The 23,888-nt window shown below is 38.9% G+C and overlaps 1 protein-coding gene across 1 annotated transcript; it reads right to left on the bottom strand.

The window, feature by feature from the left end:
• Positions 1-5,812: 5,812 nt before the first annotated feature.
• Positions 5,813-23,881, bottom strand: LOC140940286 (3-phosphoinositide-dependent protein kinase 1-like). Its single transcript, XM_073389210.1, has 17 exons — positions 23,754-23,881; positions 20,176-20,292; positions 18,694-18,736; positions 16,256-16,393; positions 15,529-15,581; positions 14,549-14,640; positions 14,056-14,159; positions 13,318-13,390; positions 12,335-12,403; positions 11,801-11,897; positions 10,730-10,808; positions 10,306-10,406; positions 9,333-9,496; positions 7,602-7,659; positions 7,038-7,135; positions 6,565-6,619; positions 5,813-6,417 (listed from the first exon to the last, which is right to left on the bottom strand). The coding sequence occupies exons 1-17, from the start codon at positions 23,778-23,780 to the stop codon at positions 6,310-6,312; spliced, it is 1,476 nt and encodes a 491-aa protein (XP_073245311.1). The 5' UTR covers positions 23,781-23,881; the 3' UTR covers positions 5,813-6,309.
• Positions 23,882-23,888: the final 7 nt, after the last annotated feature.

The following is a 23,888-nucleotide window of genomic DNA, read 5'->3' as shown; positions in this document are numbered from 1 at the left end:
AAAGTGGATATACTATAGTTTGGTCTGCCATTTTTCAACTGAACTTTTCTGTGGTCGCAGCGCGCGCCATCTACTGTGTTCAGACTGTTGCCTATTATACTCATTGCATTTACTTTGCATTATATTTTACCCGAGTGGAAAACCTAATTTTTCTCGTTTGCTGTTGCTACTATCATTGGGATTGGAAGCGGGCTATGTACATAGTTGATGTAGAACGAAAAAAACCCGTAACACGCTTAAAAATACCGTATTTATTCGAATAAGCGCCCAACCTCGAATTAGCGCCCACCTCGAAAACGCACCCATCCTAGAGGCAGAAAAAGTTAATAAACACCCAGCCTCGAATAAGCGCCCACCCACACCTCACAGCCCTCCCCTTTCCACTCAAACTAAAATAAGCGCCCACCCCTACCCCCATTCCTCCTTCGACACACAAAAAAATTGAATAATATAAGTACTAATAAGAGACTTCCCCGAAGACGGAATTTTCTTCAGAGTATTTTACAGAAACCTTGCATTGTTACATCTTCTCGTTTTGTTGTTACCATTTATTGTTTTGTTGCAAAATAAACGTACCACACTTGCTGAAAATGGTGAACATTCAATAAGGGCCCAGCCTTGAATAAAGGCCTACCTAGAATAGGCGTCCACTCTCAAGGTCCAAAAATTTAGTAAGCGCCCAGGGCGGTAGTCTGCTACACAGCCGTTTTTAGCGTCGTCACGTAACGCTCCTAGTATCAGAGAGAAGTAACGACCGACTCAGTGTCTACTGTTCGCAGGCTATGTGATCTGATTTGATCTGGTGAATATTCACCAGCGATCAGGCGGTTTTTTTTTTTTTTTTTTTCGGTGAAAGGGAAACCACTCATCGACCACTGGGACTCAGAGGACTGCTGATTTGGTTCTCGAGTCGTCTGCACCGCAGACTCAGTTTTTCCTGGGTAGTTTTTTTCCGGAAACTCCGGAAAATACAAGCGGTTTGCACTCAGTGCAGTGGGTTCAGTGTGGCTTTGCAAGGCAAGGCGATGATCGTGAATCTAGTCAGTCTGGTGATTACGGTAGTCACTAGCAAAAACATCACAGATTTTAAAAACTAAAAACGAAGTGACAGCACTGCTGAGAATCGTCGCCGTTTGGTACCTTTGTTCAAACCGTTAAGTTAAAAAAAAAAACGTTTAAAAAAATAACTTATCGAAAACAACAGCCTGAACAGCAGAACACGCACTGCTGGAAGTCAGTGTGGAAGTGGTCAAAAACAAATCGGGCAAATTTATTATGGTCTTTCATCAAGTTGCTTCGGAATATAAAGCTCAGAAGGCTTGTTTCTCAGTCTGCAGGTACTATATGGTTAAGAAAATCGGTATGATTTCCCAAAATTCTCCGAATAATGTGAATTGCTTTTTCTCTGTTTTCTCTCGCCTATCAGCAAAATCAGGAAGTGGGTGTTCACAGTGTTGCTAACCTCACAGCAGTGATAACCTGATAGGTTAGGACAGAAAGAAGAGAAGGTCAGATGTTGGGGTGCGTTGCAAAAAAGAAAGTTGGGACGAGAGCAAAAAAAAAGAAGGAATGACGGGGGAGGGGGGGGGGGGGGGAATGAAGGAACTCAACCTTTTTTTTTTTTTTTTGCTCCCGCTCTAACTTTCGCGCAGTAACTCGATTGGAAACGCTTGTTACGCAGGCTAGCAGATAACGGGTCTGTATCACCCACTCATCACCCTGCACATTACCAAAATTTAAAGTTGCCAGCAGTAGTTTGTCCTTGCTCCTCGCCCCCACCCCCCTCCCCACACACCCCCCAGGTGGCGATGAGCGAGCAAAGAAAAAAACGGCGGAAAAACGTCTGTTTTCGCGGGCTAATCTTCACTGAAACGCTGAAAGTTGCCTATTTTCTACACAGTTGACTGTAACTGCAAATGTCAGAAATGTGGCTTTATTAAAATTAGGTACATCAGATACATGCGATGCCGAGAACAGTGCTACAATAGCGTTGTCTGGGTTATCCCTCCATCCGTAGTCCTGCTACGATACTGTCCTGAGTGTCCATCGACCGATACGCAGGACTGACAGGCGCTATTCACGCGATGCGCGCGCTGATATAGCGCTCTCCTACGCGTAACCGTTAAGCCTGGTACTCTCAGAAAAGGGTCGTTGGGTTTTAAATGAGTTGTGTGAAATTTTCGCTAATGAGACTGTCAGCCGGGTTTAAAAATTTTGCTCTATTCTTAGTTTACGAAAGCTACGAAATTTCTAGGTGCCGAAATCAAAATCTAGAGATTATTACGAAAGCTACGAAATTTCTAGGTGATCTAGAGATTACTACAAAATCCGAAATTCTTAGGTGAACAAACCACACAAATCCCGAAACTCTGAGCCCAACGAACAGTCACCACGAAACATTTTCGAAATTTTTAGCTGTTCTTGGGCTCCCGAAAATTTTAGCCATTCTAGAGGGCTCCGAACAGATATTTCCCCGAAAACGGTCGTTGGGTGCCCCTGCCTATTGTACGAGCAACACTCTCCAACTTCGAGATACATGTCGTTTGTTTTCATGCCGTCATTACGACGCAGGTTTAATACTGGGTTCTTTAAACTAAAACGTCGCTTCTTCATTAGATGCGTCTGCACGTAGGCTAAGATATTAGGTATTGAAGCATCGCGTTTACGCCAAACGGCGAACGTTAATCTGTACCAAGAGAACAAGTTTACCCTTTCCTTGTCGTTTACTGTTCATTATAAATACACGAAAATCGGTAGATTCACGTCAATTCTAACCATAAGAATTGTTTTAAGCTGTTTTAATCATCTCATTTCTTATTTTGAAAATTTCTTGACTTAATGAATCTCACGTTTGCCGTTCCTCTCTAATATTTGATACTCACAGTCATCGAGTACATTAAGCAGAAATAAAAACGGAAACCTTTTAATACAGAAAGTCTACAACCTGGGAAATGAAAGAAGATAAATATACAAAAAGCCTTGCCACGAATCAGGTCTATGCAATTGTTCATATGCGAGATATTCGGAAAAACGTTTCACCCAAGTATGGAGACGCCATGTTTGTGTCCCTTTCAGGGTCACAAATTAAATATGGCCGCCGGAAACCAAAAGAAACATCTGTTTTTGAGTTTTCCTACCTATGCGTGAATTCTTCGCTTGAGGAATTCATAAAGATTAAAGTAATATTTATTCTAAGACAAGGAATCTTTAGATAGCAAAATCTCCAAAAATCCGTAATGTTTTTAACCCAGATAAGAGCTTTCCCGGCCGCCAGCTAAATGACGCGTCACGCAAAAGCCTGGAAATTCAAGCGTCCTGTATCGCATAACAAAGAACCCTTTTGAACCGAAAATTTGTTTGCATAAAGGTTTTAAGGTGCTCTAATATCACATCAAAGTAGAAACTAAGAAGAAGCGAAAACCGAGAATTGAATGGCGCACTCAACCTGCTGGCAGTCAACAACTCGGCACTGGAGTCAGAGTCAGAAAAATATCACGATAGCGTTCGTTATCTCTGCTTGTAGATTTCCTTATTTGCCGTAGGAACAGCACTTAAACTATATTTGAACTCGTCGTAATTCTTGCAACCTCGCAGTTAGAGACACGATAATTTTTCAGGGCAAATTAATTTAAGCTGATCATACATCATTTGACTTGCACGGCGGCTTTGAGGTTGATTTTTAACACTGTGTACTTACCTGATGCAATTTTTCTTTAACAGAAGTTCAGATCGGTTTAGATCAAGTCCAGCGAATAGCTTTGAGAAGGATAAAGAGCGGAAGAGACAAAAACTCGAAACTGAAACGATGTTAGGGTGTGTGTCTTCACCACCACAGGTAGCCCAAGCTCACTATGAGAGCTCAGGACAACATTTTAAATATCCTACTTAGCTAATTAATTATTCATACGACAATAGTTATAAGACGTTATATGAGAATTATCCTATTTCTCCATAATTGAGCGAAACGTACATTAAATTTTTATTTTCCCACTAGTATTTTGCTATGTTTATTTGTGTGTGGACTGCATTTCAGGCCTCTTAGGATGCCAAAGAACCCGAAAACAACACTTCCCATCTAAGCTAATTAGTTATTCATACAGCAAGAAAATTATGAGACGTTGTATGGAGAAATATTTTTTGCTCACTAAATTACCAAAATGTACATTGAATATCGCTTTGAAGCTTACGTTTAGCGTCGTCTTGTTTTTCTTTGTATTCTGACTGCATTTCAGACCTCCTAGGCATTGTTTAATACCTTTTTTTGAACGACAGTTTTTCACCCAGTTAGAAAGACAGTGGTATCTCTACTGTCATCTGGGTGAAAAATGCAGTCAGAGTACAAAGAAAAACAAGAAGACGCTAAAGGTAAGTTTCAAAGCGATATTCAATGTACCGTGATTTTGCTAATTTAGTGAGCAAAACATATTTCTCCGTACAACGTCTTATAATTTTCTTGCTGTATGAATAATTAATTAGCTAAGTAGGCTAAAGCATGCATATGTTGTTGTGAGCTTGGGCTACCTGTGTTCAGCACTGAATGGAATGTGAACGTCACAGCGGCAGAGATTCTGGGTTGTGTTACGGTACACTGACGGTACTTGCGTTTTATTTGAAAGGTCCCTCAGCAGCCGGATTTTTGATAACGTTATCGCCAAATGGACCTTTTAGTCGAACAGTTTTTTTCGGCCAAAAACTATCTCCAAAGTAGCTATTATAAAAACTAAGAGTGCAACCATTGCCTTTTTTTCTTCTCCTCCTTTCCTTCTCCTCGCTCTTTCTTTTTCTCTTTTCCTTTTCCTTCGTTACTATGATTTATGACTGCAAATTTCGTTAGGTTGGTTTTCAAAAAATCGGCTAGATATGCTGTCTTACAAAATTTTACCAAGAGCCTGATCTCAAGTTACGGGAAGGCATCGCCCCAAAGGTGTACCTTTTTCAGGCTTCAGTAGCCTATTTCATCAGATCGGGGATGACACATTATAGTGACACGCGAAAATATGCCCGAGCGCGTGGTCTAAGTTCGCGCTTTCCCGACTATCTCGGAGCCTGGAACAGACCAAGCCTTCAGGTATCGAAAGGGCAGGGATTTCACTAATTGAAGCATATGGCGGGGTAGGGAAATCTGTCACATCGGTCAGGAGTCCATGACTACTCTCTACTCATGGGCTCCTGTATCGGTCTGTATTAAAAATGACCTAAAAGGGCTATAGAAGAATTTTATGTCTGTAAAAAAGTCGATTGCGATTCATATTTAAAAGAAAGTGCATTTACCAAAACAGTTAAAAGGGATGCAAAATTTTAAACTAGGTATGTGCATGGGACACAATTTGTCAATGAAAGGTATACAGAAGGGGTACCTTTTCTGCCAAAAATGGTTTATAACAGGGTAAGATGTTGGACCTTGTGGCTGAGCCTCCCCTGATAAAACTTTATTCAGTACCCCCCCCCCCCCCCCCCGGAGCTGTACTCGTAAGATATTGGGACACCATTAACCCCTTAAACCCTTTTTATATGCTTTACTATGAAATGAAAAGCCACATTAAATATATTTGCTCTTTTGTTAAGTTAAACGCACCGATCAGAAAAGCAAGAAGATTAGAATAAACACTACGCATTATTCGATTCATTTAATTCCATTTCTTTATCAGCTTTTTCTTTTGTTTGTTTGTTTTTCACGTTGTTTTTACTTTTTAAAACGAAATAAGCAAAATGATAAAAAAAACCTACTTAGACAAACACCCATTAAAGATGCTCGCCTTTCACTGATCTGTACGAAGTTCAGTTCTGGAGACAAACCAATTTTGAACTTAAATATGATTTCATTTATTTATTAACTAAGAAAAAGAGCAGTGAATGGCATATGCGAGACGTGTTTACAAGTGTTTACATAATTAATAATGATATAGAAGCACTGTCTTTTATTGAGATGAGGAGTAAAACTGATAGTCATTCAAAGCAGCGGCTATCACGTTCTTCAACCAAGCAACAAAGAAACCACTCCGAGTAAGGCTCACCGATCCCGCACGAACAGATAAGACCTGTTAAATGAGGACACACCTTTTAAAATCAGACAGTTAACGTTAACAGCTACTCTAGTTGAGTAGGTCGCTTTTGGTGGAAATCATTGCGTCATCTGTGCCAGACTCTCAGATAGTCGATCTGCCTTTTCTCTCCCCAGCCCCTGCGCGTTTCCGCACCAGTTATCACGATCTCTGTCACATTACTATCTTGAAGCCTAGAACAGGCTACATCTGTCTAAGGAATGGCTGACTGTAGCCTTTCCACAGACCGGCAAAATAGTTCACGTATTTACAGATGTGTTGAATCTCCAAAGTAAGCACGATGAACTTCCTCGATCTTCTTCACCCATTCATTGGCATGCCCCGTATGATCTTCCAAATAGTAAATCCGTTTCGGCTGAAAGAAAATATCGATGTATGTTACAAGGTGTATCTCTCTCGTGGTGGAGATTTCTCTCTAACCGTATGATGAGCGTTTCACCGTTCATGGTTTGTCTTAAATTTAATCACAAATAAAAGTAGAAGACTTGGGTGTCTGAATTACCGTGTGAACAAAGAAAACTTCAAAGTTCTTGGCTTCAGGTCGGAGGTCTTTTGTCCTAAAAAAGAAAGAACTATTTTAGAGCTTACCGTCAATAATAAGTCACGGATAAGGGAATAAATGGGCTTAACTTGCTTCATTTGCAATTGCTTAAAATTAATTATGATTACAACCGCGATTGTTAATCTTTATTTAGATTTGTAATTCCGCAGTTCACAACATCTTCATTCTGTGCTTCATTTCTTTCACAGGTTAGGATGAACTCAACAAATAAGACTGCTCGCAATGCATTGTTCTTCATAGCTCAGTAGGCAGAGTACTGCAGCACCAACGCAGAGGCGATGGGTTCGAATTGCTTAATTGCAATTAAAACTGAGACGATCATATCTTCATTTAGATTCCGCAGTTCATATCATCTTCATTCTAAGATTATATGCTTGAAATACATGGTATAACATTTGACTAATAAACTTTACCAAGGAATCTCTCCCTTAAGAACCATTGCAGCAGCGTCAACGTAATACAGACGCGGACCCTCTGTTAGAATCAGCTGTCTTGTACGAGGAAATAGGCCCTACAAAACATGGAAGAAGGTTGCTCTTTGTGTCAAAGTTCTAATGCGCGACAAAGAGTCAAAATAATTGTAAAAAACATTGATAGTGGTGTTTTTAAAATGATGACCAAAATGATCTGGACAAACTGATCAAAGATTGCTTCTCAGCCTTTATGTTTTTTTGTCGGGGCATAGAATAGGTTGTGTAACTCCTGTTCCTCTCCTACTCGACCGGCCATGGGAACGAGGTTGAGGAATATAAAGTTACGGTTACTAAAAGGCCGATTAGAGCAAATCCAGGATATTAAATTTCAGGCAACGATCCTACTTACAAAATACTATAGATTGTTTGGAGAATGGTTTGGTGTTACCATAACCAGACCTCAAAGAAAAGGCTCAACGGATTTACAAAAAATAAGGCTCAACCCTAGCAAAGTCCATGATGTAACCTAAACCCGCCCCTGATGGCTAGATATACCGGACTAACCTTTCTCTTGTCAACTAAGCCAGTTTTAAGGATGAGATTATTCTCAACGAACTGATGCCTGTAGAGAAACAAAACAACAGAAACAACCGTTGAGTTTTTGTAACCTGGACTGCCGCAATCGTCAAGCTGAGGTTGGTTTTTAACTGACTAATATATAGATTTAGCCAGGGCTAAAAGCGAAGCTCTCGTTAATATACTTATCGTTTTATACTCAAACAAAGATTAAAATCGTGTACTGCTAAATAGCGACAACAACGAGAACGGCAAAAAAATCAATACCGTCTAACTGGCAAAAAAACAAAAACTTAGCACGTGCAGCACAGTTTTTGTACATTTCTTTGCCGTTGTTTCGCACGACTGCAACGTGAAACGTCCCAGTTAAATGTTTTATGTAGGATTGGAAATAGGGAAGGTCATAGGGTCAAAACCAGAAGGCAAGTCAAAAGCTTGACAATAGCCCATTTACAGTTATAGGTGGAAACGATGCTGGAGTTGATCTTGTTTTGATCTTTGCTCTACTTTGTAAATCGTGTTCTTCTTATGCTAACTAGTATTTTTAAGCATAATTTTCACAAGAAAAGGAAGGAGGCTTGTATCAAAACAAGGTCAACCTCAGCCTCGCGTTCTCTCAAAGGCTAGGATACTAAGCGCACAAGTGTAAAACGATCTATTGCAATAAAAGCAGACAAACGCATGAGCCAATCACATCTGAGCAAAACACAAGTAGCGGGCACCAAGCCACGTGCGGCTTTGAACTTACTTCTGATTGGTTGGAAAAATAGCGCGAGATTTTTCAAGCAGTCATAAAGTGGAGCAATACAACAGTAAAACAAAAAAACGCGAATTCGTTTCGACACTTGACCATGTTGGCAGTTGTTGTTTACCCGAGATTACAAAACGTTTTCGGAAAATCCTGTTGGAAAAAACTGGAACACGACGTTTGGGATAGTCTCAGAGGAAAATTTCCTGCCGCAACTCTCTCCTCCGCAGAGGCTCCCGCAGGGTATCCCTATAAAAAAAGCAATAATCGAAAAAAATAGAAAGCGCGCGGGGGACGATGGGATGGCGCGCTTCCCTTTGGTACCAGTTGCAGGCTTTAGGAACCGGTAATTATTTATCGCCTGGGGGAGGAAAGGATTTTAGGGGGATCACTTGATTTTCAGGAGAACAAAAGGGGGGACCAGTCGTAGCTGAGAACCCAAAAGGGGGGATCGCTGAAAACGTTGGAAGGATTCAGGGGGAACCATTCCGGGGGAGATCGCCAAAGTCATCAAAAGTTATTAGGGGGGATCGCTTCAGTGAAGTAACATTCAAAGGGGGGATCGGCTAAATTTCGCCTTGTTTAGCTCCTAATCCAAACCAACCCCCCCCCCCCCCCCACCCCCCGCTCCCCCGGCGATAAACAATGACCGGTCCCTTAGCGGCCATTTTTTTCGATAAATGGGTCTGATTCGTACAAATAGTAAACTCGATTTCGGGACGAAATTTACCAGTCCTGAATTTCAACCATTAACCCAAACCATGAACCGACCGGTTTGCCCGTGTAAATGGTAAACAACCAGTGAAACGCTCTAAATAGAGCGATTTTCGAATGAGCTTGAAATGAAAACGCGCGAACAAAACAGAAACAACAAGCGAACGGAAATAGAGCGATTTGATTGGTTTATCGAACGGATACAAACGCGCGTCGTGTCAAGGTCATACGAAAATTCCTCTAACAGGCAGGGTTACCATGGTGATTCTTTTTCCTGTTTTGCTAGTCTCTCCTCTCTCTCGGTATCTGTCAGATCAAGAACATTCCTTCTTGAATCCAGTATTGAGTCATCGTCAGATAAGCCGACTCTTTTCAAGAGCTGTTCGTCAAACTCATCATCACTCTCGCTGTTAAGACTAACCTGTAAAGGCACAGAGTTCGATATGGTTATAAAAAAGAGTTTCCTTTAATGATCTTTGATGAAGAACCACTTTGTTTTTTAAAAACACTAAAAGTTTTTCAGTTTTATTTGAAAGGTCAAACACTTTTTTGGTTTCGTTCACGGACTCAAAAGTTTTAGAAAGACTATTAATTAATTCAACATCAGAACTGAACAACCTACCTACAGGATGGTTTGTAATTTGGTTGATTTTCATTCTTTCCGTCTTACAAAATGAACAATTTTAGACTAGAGAACGATTCAAAAACGAGGACAAACGCTCGGCAACTGAAAGTTCGGGAAACCGCGTGTGCTCAAATCAACACTGGCTTCGGTGTAATTTCTTATTGGGGCGACAAATAAACAAGACGTAACCCTAGAAATCACCGGTTAGCCCTTGTTTCCTTATGATATCTCAAACCGCTCTCTCCCTCTCACTTACACTTACAAGAAATTCCGGCTCGACAAATGTTCAAGACAGTAAGTCTCTTCAATTTTTAAGGAAAAAAAATTCCAAATGGCGTGGGTGAGAATAGATCCCGTTTACCACTACTCCATGCGGATTTGTAGCTATAGCAATAACCATAACCGTAAAAAGAAGTTAACCGTTTCGAGTCAGGGCTTAATCGTAATCAGTAAGGTCAGCGCTTAACCGTAATCACAATTTTCAGTGCTTAACCCTAAACAATATGGTAAGTGCTCACTCCAATAAAACACATAACCTTTTGTAGGCATCATAAGGCATCCAAGGGCGGTTTGAGATATGGAAACTGGTGTTCTTTTCTCCTTACCCTGTATTTGCTGCGTAATCCTTCCCGATCATTGCTCGTTGACGGGAGATAAGGAAGTAAATCAGGTGGTTTGGTGTTCGGTAGGTTTTCCCAATCAGTTCCTGAATAAGAAATAAGTATAAGTAACAGAATACCATCATAACTGTATGGGGGGAGCCGTGCATCTACGATCGTTCCGATTCGCTTTAGCTGCGGGTTGGGGACGGATTGGGGTGCAACTGAAGAAGACAAAAGGCACTTAGTAGACGAGACGGAGAGCAGGAAGATAGCGCGTGTCTTTCAAGATGCACAAACGCACCAGCATCGCAAGTTAGTACGTTTCGGACATTCGGTTGTGGAGTTTTAGCCATTAGCTCCACTGCCTAGCTACAGATTCCTGTTCAGTGTTGAGAACAGACTAGGCAGTCTTACTTTTCAACAGTACCTTCATAGAATTCGTGACTCTTCAGCGAAGAAAATCCTCCAAATTCATCACAACCGAGCCTTTTTGTAGGATCCAGCACCTAAAAGTAGTATTTTTCGATTATTCTCCAAATGAAAGGAATTGCACAAATCAATAAGATATATACAAGTGCTTTGAGTATAGCTTTTCTTTAAATTTTCTGGGAAATCAGCGACGCCGTATTAAGTGAAAGGAAAGCATTCTGTCGCGTTCACATTCAAATTCAGGCTGTTATGTTCACACTATACCGTGTAGCTTTTGCGCAGGCACGAAAATCAGACCGGATAAGGCTTCTGCTACACATAACAACGGTGATTTGGGTGCTATTTCTGTAACGGAGCAAAGCTGCGCCGTGCCAATCTCGGAAGTGGATCGTAACACATCGGATAGGTTCTGCTTCCGGGGGGCCGGGGGGGGGGGTCTGCGCTACACCTTGGTGCAGTGTGGACGGGTATTCGGACCGTAGCGGAAGGAAATAAGAAGGAAAGAGGACTGGAACCCACTGAGACGGAAGTAAATATATTCAAAAGTAAGGACTGGGATTTATAGAACCAGACCTTCTCGGCCAACCGCTCAGGTACGAGGTTTGATGTGCGAAAACCTAACGGCTTGTTCCAATACTGGCGTGCAGTTGCTGTTCATACGTACTATACTGGATAGATTTTTGTGTCGGCACGAAAAGTTCAGTAGCCGGTATAGCGTGAACATAGCCTCAGAAACGTCACCAACGCACGAAGGTCGTCATGCTGGGGGATTAACCGATTACTACAACCATGGGTGTATAAGTCAATTAATTTATTTCCACAGGGAGACTGAGAATGTCAACTTCTCGGCTAAGTACCGGTGTTACAGTGATATAGGCTTCTCCATTCCGAAAACCCTAGTGATATGGGCATCCCTTTATTACCTTAGCAATTTAGTTGGTTAGACTTTGGGTTAGGGTTAAAGGGGATGCCCGTATCACTAGGGTTTTTGGAATGGGGATGCCCAAACGCGGGGATGCCCATATTACTGAAACACCGGGGACCAGGGGAATCCGGAGAACATACTTACCAATAAACTCTCAACAAGACCCTTTGGAATATCAGGAAAACCGCTTGGGAATTCATAATCTAGAGCAATAATCTTCTTAAATATTTGATATTCGTTACTGTTGAGAAAAAGGAATCAAAGTCATAAAAATGTTTCAACTGTTCCTGTTTTGCACTCATGAAGCTAAAGTGAAAGTAAAAACAGTGGTCAACCATTCATGTTGCTCATCATATCCACCCAAAAACGCAAAAGTTCTATGTGAATTTTTAACAGCAGAAAAAAAACGTTAGGAGAAAAAAAAAAATTTTTTTTAAATTTGAGAAAAATAAGGGGAATCTCAAACTTTACAAGGATCTAATTGTCCGAGGCTTTATTAAAATCCGCCCCCCCTCCCCCCCACACACCTTGAAATCATCGCGCTAACTGTACATTGACATTTTTCCGTTTTGTTGCATTTGTTTGCTTGCTATTTTGTTGTCATCTGTAAAATTGAAACTGAGGAATTCGGAGAAGGGCGGTACACAAAGTATAGATTTTTGTAAACCATTTATTTACCTGGCTCTAAATGGTGGCAGGCCAGAAAGAAGTTGATAAATAATACAACCTAAAGCCCACAGGTCTGAGCTGCAAGAAAAAATTAAGAAAGGGACTACAATTACACTGTACATCACATCACTGTATATCACACATTCTAAGGCAATGGGACTATTTTCAGGTAAAATATGTAACCACGTTTATACCACATTATGCAGATTATACCGTTTTATTTGGCAGTAGTTCTGCTATATGTCGATGACGATAGAAAGAGAAAATGAGCTAAAAAATTTCTCCAGCTGCAGAACCGTGGTAAAGCAATACATATTCAAACACTGGTTTTATTTTTGGTGATAATGGATGATTTGTAAGGGCAAGCTCAATGAATATTTTCTCACCTCTTTTTTTGCCATTCAATAAATGACAATATATCAGTACTCAACGATATTATTCATAATAGACTCAAACGCAGTGAAAGTTGTGAAAGTGGAAACTGCTTTGGCTGTATAAGTATAAAGTACAGCCTACGTAGCTGGCGGTTTGTCTGACGAGCGTGCAAGTTCGCGCCTTTCGTCAATCGCTTGCACTACCCTCCCTAATAGACCTTTTTACCGATACGGCGGCCATATTGAATTCATTAGAGTTAAGGAGTATTATGGGATGCCCAGGGGGCACTTACTCAGTATTTACGCGCGCTTTTCGGGCAAAAAGAGAACTTCACTGTTTATTTCTCCGTGAAAAGGCGATCATTATTACATCCAAACACGGCACAACGATCTTTTTTTCCTATTACAATCTTTTTTCTAGGAAAACTTAAAGAAAAATTGGCCCAAAAAGCGCGCGTAAATACTGAGCGAGTATATCGGATCGTGTTATTGCCCCCTGTGCATCCCATAATACTCCTTAAATCTAATAAATTCAATATGGTCGCCGTATCGGTAAAAAGTTCTTTTGTCCCTCCTCAACAAACCACTAGCTATTAGCAAGCTAAGTGAGTTTAATACCTCTTAACTGCTCTCTTGTCTGTTAAAAGCTCTGGCGAAACATACTGAGCTGTACCCACAAATGAATTTCTGGCTGCAGGAGTATAAGTTACAAACAATTTGGTATTATTACTTGCTGATGCGATCAAATGGCCAGAATAATGAGATAAAAAACCCTGCAGCCTTACAATAGAATTCAACGCCAGCCTTGGAGTTGGGAGGTGGGGGGGATACTCAGGTAAAAAAACGGCAACAAGGTGTGTTGACTTTTGGGGAGGGGATATAGTTTGCGATCTGTGGACCTTACGGCAGTCAGCAATTTTGTCGTGATTTTTGGGTGGGAAAATTGATTTTTTTGCAGAGGCAAAAACTGCTTTTCCTTTTGGGCCTGAGTTTAGCCCAGTGCTGTTTTCTTTTCTCTTTTTTTGCGGGGGGGGGGGGGGGGGGTTATTATTATACCCAAGTACAGTCAATATAAAGCTCTCAGAATCAACCACCTTGGGAGTCTATGAGGGCAGTCGCAACTAGGGCTGCAGGTCATTTACGAGAATGGGCTCGCCTAAGCAATCACGTGATAAACTTACGGGTATTGAGTGCAGTTGCTCACGAAACCTTTTCATTACAGAGCTTAAGGCACAGCTCAAAAAGGGTTTTGCAAAGCTGGCAATAATTAGAGCTGGTTATTTATGAGAGTGGTTGTAAGGTGAGCACCAACTGCACACTGAACGTAGCATCCTGGACTACGTCCTCTAAACTTACTTTTCTCGTTCAGATCAGCACTACTTAAGATCTTTGCCGTCCCAAAGTCTGTTATCTTGATATGCATGTCTGCATCTAGAAGTATATTTTCAGGTTTCAAGTCCCTATGAAAAGGTTGATAAACACCAGTTAGTCATCTGACTCACTGTGCTGACCAAATCAAAATTTCCAGTACCGTCATGAGAACACAGTGACTCAAACTCCAAGGAAAACCAAAAATAGTGAGTCACAGGATTCAAATTAGCTAAAAATTGAGATGAGTCAGTGGAGATTTTCAGCTGACTGAGAACGTTTCCACTGCAAGTTCTGACATACTTTGACTTTTAATTGCAAGTAGTTAAAAAATTTTAGTTTTTTCTATGAATCAACAAATTTCATAGCTTACTAATTGTTCAGGGACAAATGAAATAAACCATACTGATTATTTTCTGCTTTAAAAACCTATACTTGTCAGACAGCTTTTAACTTTCTATATACATTGTATAAATTTTACCTGTGAATTATTCCTAGCCCATGAAGATGTTCTAAAGCTGACACTACTTCTGCTGAATAGAATCTTGTGCAGTTGAGATCAAAGGAGCCAAGCTAGAGAACAAGATGCAAAATAAATCAAATGATGATAGATGTACGTGACAAGTCATAGCATTACAATGACTCTTTTAATACACTAACTGAGTAGATATAAAATTACATGCATATGAAATCAAAGAAACAGATTCTTTCAACAGTAAATTTTATTTTTCTTAAAAGAACGCAAAGTTTTAAAGAAGTTCAAATCTTACAGTCAGTGGTTGAAAATTAATACTATGGTGCAACTAATTAACAGTGCTGTCACTATAAGGGGCAGGGGCATAGGATTTTTCCCCAGCAACTAATAAGCATGATCCCTGCATACTTTTATAGTAAAACAAAACAATTAGGAACATAGACCCACAAGAATTATACCCAGCAAGGATAAATCTAGGTGACAGTCCTGATTTACAGTTAAGTCCCAACAATATACACACAAGCATGAAAGCTAGGCCTAAGGGCCAAGTTTAAATTGTATAAATTGGAAGAAGCGCATCCTACAACTGCTGCTGCTGCACTTTCTAATAATCATTTCGATAATAGGAAAGACTTGACATTTCATGTATTTCCAAAGGATCCTTTCCTGTCCACTTTCCAATGTATGATCGTTTAATACTATACTGCTTCAGGAATATCTTTTGGGGTTAATTTTTGATCTCTAAATCAGAAATTGTTCTTCTTTTTGCTGGCCAATTTACTTTTCTTGAAGTTTGCGGGAAATCTGGTGGCCCGTAGGACTCACTTCCATGCTTACATCAAACTGTATGGACACTGAGGTCGATCAATGTCCATACATTGTGTAATAAATTTACAGGATGTACCTAGTTTTCAGTCATATCGAAATAATCATAGCAGCTAGTTAACTTGGTGGAACCTTTCATAACATTGATAATACATAAATACCTTAATTATGTAAGGCAGCAGTTCTCCTTTTTTGGCATAGCTTAGACCAAAATCTGTTTAAAGCAAAGCTAAGGAATGGAACAGTAAACTATTAAAATATAATGTCCACTTTTATCAAAGTATGAATGTCAAGAATACAGTGTGGTTAATCACAGTAAAAGTTAGGGTTATAGGAAAATTTATGGGAGAAAGTTTGTGGTATACAGATTATTGATAAAATCAATTTACAATCGGGAGTGTCAGCTTATCCAGACAACAGACAAACAGATAACAACAACTAAAGAAGTTTATGGTCCAAATGGGAAAACTGTCAACACCAGAAATATTTCTGGAATGTTATTGTGTAGCAAGAAAAAAGCCAATCAGGCGTGGTTTTGTGGCTAGTACGCATGTTCTTATCTTTGCTGTGATTGGTTATAACACAATAAACATTCCTGAAATATTTCAAGTGTTCAAGGTTTTCCCGGTCACACTGTAAGTGAATTTTTACAAATGTACAACAACTAGAACACTATCCAATGAGACGCAGACAAGACAGACCAGCTGGCTGTTAAATAGCATGATCAGGGTTGATCCTGGCTTTCCATCATAAACATTTGAGGTGGTAATCACACCAAGACATATATGTTTCAAATTATTCTGAAACCCTTACCACTTAGCTGAGTTATTACTTATTTTATTGCAATTACACAAAATCTCACCCTATACCCTTAGTATAAAAGGATACATAACTTTTCTTTATCCTGGAAAGTAAAGTACAGTCTAACAAAAAAAGGATGGTTCAATTTGCTCAATACTTCTTTCTCTCTTGAAACATATTGAACCTTCTTCTCTCGTATCATATGCCTCTTTTCTAAAACTTTCACTGTGAATGAAGAAAGGAAGCAAATGCGTGAACATTTACATTAATAATAGTCTGTGTAAGATTATTAGTTCAATTGACTCTAAAGGTGACATCAATGTTTTCAGGTATTTTGAAAACTGAACCAAAAGTCTATTAAAGTTTATGACCTCTTTATGTCTTCAATCTTATAAACTAAAAAACAATTTGGTCACAAAGTGAACATTTGAAAGTGAGCCTATGATGCAAAATTCTCCTTCTTATCCTCAAACAAATGCAGTTTATTGGATCACAGATGAATGTTCAAAAACTACAAAAAAACGTTTAATTAAAACTGATTTACAATCAGAGGATCATATAAAAAAGGCAATGTGAATGAGGGGAAAATGGACTGATAAATACAGCACAGAGAAATTTAGCAAAAACAAGAATACCGAGTTTAAAACATTCAAAACGTCCATGAGCCAAAACAAAATCTGTATTGCCTTGACTGATAGAATATAAAAATAATTTTGCAATTTTAATTTATGTCCAACTTAACTTAAGCAAGTTTTTGAAATTGATTTGAGAAAATTCTTGCAACAATAAGAATAAGTGAAAATGAAATAAACAGCATGTCACGAGTGTGGGACAAAGCAAAAATCCGTGTCCCAGACGGGATTCGAACCTATGACCTCCTAACACTGGGCGGGCACTCTAATAAGATTAAGGTAGAAATACAAGGTCCTGATGATGTCCAAGAAATTTTTGCAAGACACCCCTTTGGGTTTCCTGTACAGTGTTTATGTTACAGGTCAAAATTACATGTAAATTCAGGTTAAAATTTTTTAACCTACCAGTAGGTTGATTCTCTATTTCCTTTGTCTGCTAGCCCTAATTCATGAATAATTAGGGTTAAAAAACAAAGGAAATTGAGAATCAGGTTAAAAATTTTTAACCTGGGGAATAAGAAAAAAAATATCTGCAACTATATGTTACAGGTTGATATTATATTACAGGGTGTCCCAAAAGTTTGCTCCTCTACTTTAAAGATCTGTATTTCAGTACGATTGGACTTGGTTATAAGTATATATCATTTGAGCAAAAGTTGTGTCTTTCAATCTAATTTGCTATTTTCATAGTTGTTGTGCCACCTTTTGACTCAAATATTCAATTTGTGTACTTTTGCGCCAAAGGTGAGGGTGCACAAGTATATTTTCCAGCCACATATTTTTTGAATTTAATAGCCCAAATTGCTCGAAAACTTCTTCCTTGGTTTCTTGTGAATATCACAAAAGATAAACCACCTTAACACAAAAATGTTCAGGCAGCTGCGTGAGAGCTTTAGCATGTATACTTCGATTTACTGGCTCATCTGTTTTAGAAACTGCTAGAAAACTGGAAAAATCCGAATGTTGGGTGGTAAAATGATCAAAGAGAAATGAAGGTTTTGAAGGCAAGAAATGAATGGCAAGACCAAAAGTTGAGAATAAAGCAGCTAAAATAGTTTTAAAGAAGGCTAGATACAAACTAGGAGAAATGATGAGGAGGCTCTCACATAGTTAGCAAGCCAAGTCCAGACAGAGTCATGAAAAGAGGCCCCTCAACATGAGATGCCTAAAAATACCTCTGCTCAAAAATGGCTTGTCTCAAATTTGTAAAGAAATACAAAAGCCTTGCTGTGGAAGGGGGCCGGGATGATTATCTTTTTCGGATGAATACCCAAAATATAATTTTTTTTTTTCAGCTGCCTAAACTAAACAAAATTAATATTGTTTGGGGGTAAAATGAACTGGCTCCTGCGCACCAGGTGATAAAGAAGCTAAAAACGAATGGTCTGTCGGTTTACACACAGTATCCCACTCCATGCCGCAACGGCTACAGAATGTGATAGATAAAAAAAAACAAAAAGGGATGCCAGTTACTGAAATTATGAATACACGTACTCAATAATAAACATCTTCTAGAAACTTCATGTTTGATTTAAAGTTATAGTGCATGAAATTAGAGGAACCAACTTTCGGGACACCCTGTATATAATAACAATATTTTAACTGTGTAACAGATATTATGTTGGAGTTAATTTTTTATTTCAGTTTTGTTTTTTTCTTTATTTCAAATTCATTAGCATACATTTCCATACCCAAAAACAATGGAAAACAAAAATTAACAGAAAATAAAAAAATAACTGCAACATATGCATTGTACATAGTCAGCAGTACATTAACCATAATTTTTTCCTTTCAATGAAGGTGAAGACTGGGGTCAATTACTTTGTCTTTGTACTTATTAGCAAAGTTTTATTTGCCAAAAAATTAATTTCAAGTCAAATCAGTTCAACTTACTTGCATATTCTCTTCCTGTACTTATTTCACGAACCACATAAACCTAAGATGAGAAATCACAGGAAAACTTTTATCATAAAACTATATTATTTAGAACAGTGGTGCACCTGTTACAGTTCATAATATATGTAGATTTAGCCAGGGCTAAAAGCGAAGCTCTGGTTAATAATATGTGTAAACAAAAAAAATTAAATCGTGTGATGCTAAACGGCCCCGCGTGGAGCTCCACTATAATTTGATTTCAGGTGAATTTTGATTGAACCTGTGTTGATTCCTGATTCCCTTTGTCTCCTAGCCCCAGAAGACAAAGGACATTGAGAATCAACCTGGGTTAAAAACGATTAACTTAAAATCAAAGTCAACCTGTGACAGGCCGACAGAGCGGGTCAGGGGACCGCCTTTATTACACCCATCTGCACAATGCAGGTACTAGTACTTACTATTGTATCTCCAAGTATTACAGCTGCATCCTTTACAAGTAGAATGCATGCACCATGACTCTGAGGGACAACATTCATGTATAATATATGTAGTAGCTGATTCAATAATTAAGGTTGCTTTATTGGGCACTGGGCATTTAGGTATACGGAACTCACTGCAATAATTTTGTTCAGTGACAACCAAACAATAGCTGCCCTGGGCAATTCCCAAAATGTAAAACCTTTTATATTGAATCAGCTATATACACCTGGCCCAAGTTGTTCAAAAGGTGTATAACGCTATCCATTGGATAAATCACTGTCCCCTGGATAGTGCAATTGGTTTCCCTAACACTCTTTTAATTCATAACGGGTAATTTGAGCTCTTAAATGCGTAAGGGAAAGATTAAACGACAGTTTTAAAATTTTAGAATTTACAAGGATTTGTATGAAAAACCATGCAAGCGTGACTGGATGGCAAAAGTTGTTTTTCTCACACAAATGCTTCTAACTTTTGGCGGCCGTTGCAATCGCTACTTTTGAGACATACAGCTGAAAATTCTCAGGTTACCTAATTTTAATATGGGCTTTCAACTTGTGCTAACAAAATTTTTCAAAAGTGAACTGTTTTTGTGTTTACTGAAAGTTGATCACATGATCAAGTCATGCAAAGAACCTATTTTCCCTGTTTCTCCCACTTCTGACCTTTTTAGAACTCTCACCTTTTGCCCTTTCCTCTAGTGCTTCCCATTCCTCTCCTAGGCTCCCACCCCCGTCATACCCCACCATGAAGCTTGATTGGAATTTTGGGAGGGGTTGGATGAGGGGTCTTAAGGTCTAATTCCATAGAGGGGATATACATGTATCCATGAACAGAAATTTTCCAAAATAATTATTACAAATTAAAGGTCTGAAATCTTTACAATACTTTACAAGCAGCGTTAAGAACAGATTAACAAAAAACTAAAAAATCAGTATTACACTTCATGCAGTACCTTACTCCGCCTTGTAAAAAGGAACAAAATATGTAAGAGTATGAGAAAGAACCACAAAAACAACTTACAGTAGAAAATGAGCCTTCTCCTAGAATTTTTCCAAACTTGAAATCTTCTGGTTTTTTCTTTTTAATAGGTTGAGATGATGATGGTGATGTAGGGAGAGAGGAAGAGCTTGAACTGGCCTATTAAAAAATACGTAATGAATCAGTCAGGTTAAAATGGTTTCAACTCAATTTTTTTAAAAATTTCCTTTGTCTCTTAGCCTTAATTACTCATGATCCTGAATAATTAGGGTAAAAGAACATTAATAAGACAAAGATTAAATGAAAAATAATAATTCCGATAACACTCCCCAAGAGAGCTTTTAAGTAATGATCCGGGTAAGGTGGATAGCAATTTCTTTTGTTATGCGGCAATACAACCTCGTTCCCAGGGTTCTCTCCTACCCGCCCTACGGAGCGAGAGAGAGAGAGAGACCCTGGAAAACGCTGGTCACAGAACAAAATTAATTCTGAGGGAGGAGTCCTTTGTCTCACATTTTTTTTGTCTGGTTTATTCGCAACGATCATGCAGTGATCGCGACATCAGGATAGATTTGCTAACCCTACTACAACTATAACTGAAACTAATTAAGGGAAATTTCTGCCTAAACAGAACTATCAGATAAACATGTGAATTACCAGAGCAGGAATCAAAAACTAGCGTTGTCGCCGGTTTAACGGATGACACCAATCGCTAAAAATCTACCATCTTGAGTTATACACAAGCGAGTTAATTTTTTGAAAGTAAAATCCCTTTATGTTGAACTTCTATATTAAAAGTTTCAATGTTTGTCTGACAGCGGCTGGTAATCGGTGAAATAAACCTACACCATTTGCAGTCTTAGCGGCTTGGCGTGACAAAGCCCCGGGACAAAACATGGTAGTTACATTGAGAGCAAGGAATTCAGTTAATACATTTACAATTAAAGTAATATTTTAGATCTAGTGACTTCTCGGAAAGCTAAAGCCTAAAATGTCAGCATTTTCCACCCACTAATCTTTGTTGTGATGCGGCAATAGAAAAGTGGTAAATAGATCAAAGATAAAAATAATTATATACCAACACGACGTGGAAGACAACAGGAAATAGTACAAACAGAGACAAAACAGACAACATAATCTGCGTAATAGTAGTCTTGAAAACACATACAGATGCTGTAAATTTGTTTTCTAAAGTGGCCTCCGACAACATAGATACGGCAATTCAAATCTAGTGCGTTTCGGTATGAATACTACTACCAGGCAGACCAGGATACCAAAATTATTTTTGACTGTCTCCGCGATTTCCGTTGCATTTGCCAAATGAAAGCAAGGCTGATAAACATCCGACTAACATCCAGATATTCTGCAGAAAGTTACCCTTTCGCTGTCAAAGGATTTTGTGCATTATTTTTGGCGTTCAAGATCAGGTAAGATACACAGTTTCATGGCTGCACTGACCTGTCTACGCTCTGTAGAGACAAATCTCACACTTACCTGCCCCTCCCCCAAATTGTTTGTTTGTAATCTCCCAGATTCTGGGAGACACGTGACTAGCGTTTTCCAGGGTCTCTCTCTCTCTCTCGCTCCGTAGGGCAGGTAGGAGAGAACCCTGGGAACGAGGTTGGCGGCAATGGTGCTTTCCCCACATAGGAATGTTCTCATTTTTACACAGAGAATGCATAAACCTACATGAAGGCCGTTTACACAATAAAATGCAGTTAAACTCCACTTTGAAAGGATGTTTTTGAAAACAGAGTTGAAAACAATAGCCAAGAAAAGTTTACAATTTTAAACGTTCCCCACATAGGATTTCTTTGTTATTCAAACTGAGACCAGATTTTGTTATATGGAAGATGGTTGGAAAGTAAGGATGAATATGTGTACTGCTTTATGAAGTTTTGTTAACTTTTGCTGTTTAAGCCAATCAGAAGTAAGTACAGACAATAGAAAAGTTAGCACCTTTTTTGCATTCCAACATGTTCGTTGCCGTTGTTGCTATCATCCTTATCTGGACCGTTTCTTAAAAAACATATCAATAACATGTTGCTTTCAATGTAAGAGGCTAAGGACAATTACGTCGAAGCGCCCATTCTCTGGGTAGTGCTTCTGATTGGCTAAAATTTGCTTTGAACAATCAGATGCACTACCCAGATCAGGGTAGTGACAGCACAGTTAAACCTCATTTGGGAGTTGAGTAAATAGTTCAGATAATTGAGAGTCCGGATACCTGAAAATATGAATTCATATAATGAGACAATGTCAACATAGGGAATAAAGAAAACAAACTTTTATTGTGAATTAGCTCCTACTTGAAGTTTTGCATGGACTGTAAGTATTTATGTATTTTAACTCCTTCGCTCATCTCGAGGCTGTTGATGAATTTCAGGATCTCCTCTTTGCTTTTGCATATATCTGAGATCTGCTGCTTGCTGATTTCAAACTTGAGTGCTAAATTTGTTCCTTTTCTCGCCTTTCTCCAAACGTGACTTAATCGTTTGCTTATCCTTTAACAAGAGAATGGACTGCTTTCATTGCGTAGACATGGCTGAGATTGGAGTTTACGATAGATTGATTAGGTCTTGTGTTTACATAACTAACGTGGAAGGATTATTGAACTTTTAATCGTTTCAATTTTTCAAGATCATATCCTATTAATAGAGAGATCAAGACTCATGTTAACACCAAACGGCAAACCTGAACTTGCACCACATGACCAAGTTTTTCCCTTATTTGCCGTTAACTGTTTATCACTTCAACTGAAAAATAAGTAGTTTCACGCCAGTTTTATACATAAGAATAGTTCTGGACAGTTTTTATCTGCTTATTTTCTATTCTGAGAAAGTCTCAACTTGAATCTGACGTTTGCCGTTAGGCGTAAACATGAATCTTAATCAAGGTCCAGATAATCAAGGTCCGACTGTATGGAATTTCTGTACTCATTCGCCAGACGTCATGTAGCGGGGAAACCATTAGTGGGTTTATGAAGTGTCAGCTGTTTTCTCTGGCTATTCGCAAGGAGGCCATGTTTAATAGAAGTTAGGAAAAATAAAAATCAAATTTAAATCAACGCAGGCAGTGTGTATGCTTAATGTATTTCTTTGCTTTTTAATAAAACTGTTGTTGTTGTTGTAGAAAAAAGATTTTATTTGAAAAAGTGAAAACCTCTCTCTTAAGCAAAACAATACTCTCTTGCAAACAACCAAAATGTGTCAATCATGTTTTGTTTATTTAAGGCTTCAGGTTTTCGCACAATATTGAACAAGAAAGTACCTTACTATGTTTAATACAACTTGCATTGTCATTCGTTTTGGTTTATTTACCAACAAAACCAAGCATTCAACGAAATATATTGAATCCGGCACCAATTAATTCACATTGAGGATATTCCTAAATTATTACAAGCATAATGGGGATGCGAGATGAACGGGAAATAAAATGCACGTTAGTGCAGCTCTTTACTGAATTCGTTGACAAAACTGAGTAGTTGAACTTTTAGAAGCTTTTATAGATCGTAGGATGCATAATATCGAACAACCGGCGAACAAAGAAAAACAATCTTCGACGATCACACGAAAAAGACTTTGCAGGACTTTTGGTTTTTGTTTTAATAATAAACTTACCTCTCTTTTCACCCCGTTTTCCGCCATCGCAGTGTTTTCTTTATCGTTGAAAGTTGAAGGCAAACATCTTCGAAAACAGAAACTTTCTTACGGGAGGTTTTCCAAGACGGAAATCCGCTGCCTGCAATGCATCGC

Source organism: Porites lutea, chromosome 6 (assembly GCF_958299795.1).
Source record: "Porites lutea chromosome 6, jaPorLute2.1, whole genome shotgun sequence".
NCBI classification, from domain to species: Eukaryota; Metazoa; Cnidaria; class Anthozoa; order Scleractinia; family Poritidae; genus Porites; species Porites lutea.
The sequence above is the reverse complement of the archived record's forward strand: the minus strand, read 5'-3'. Positions and strand labels throughout refer to the sequence as shown.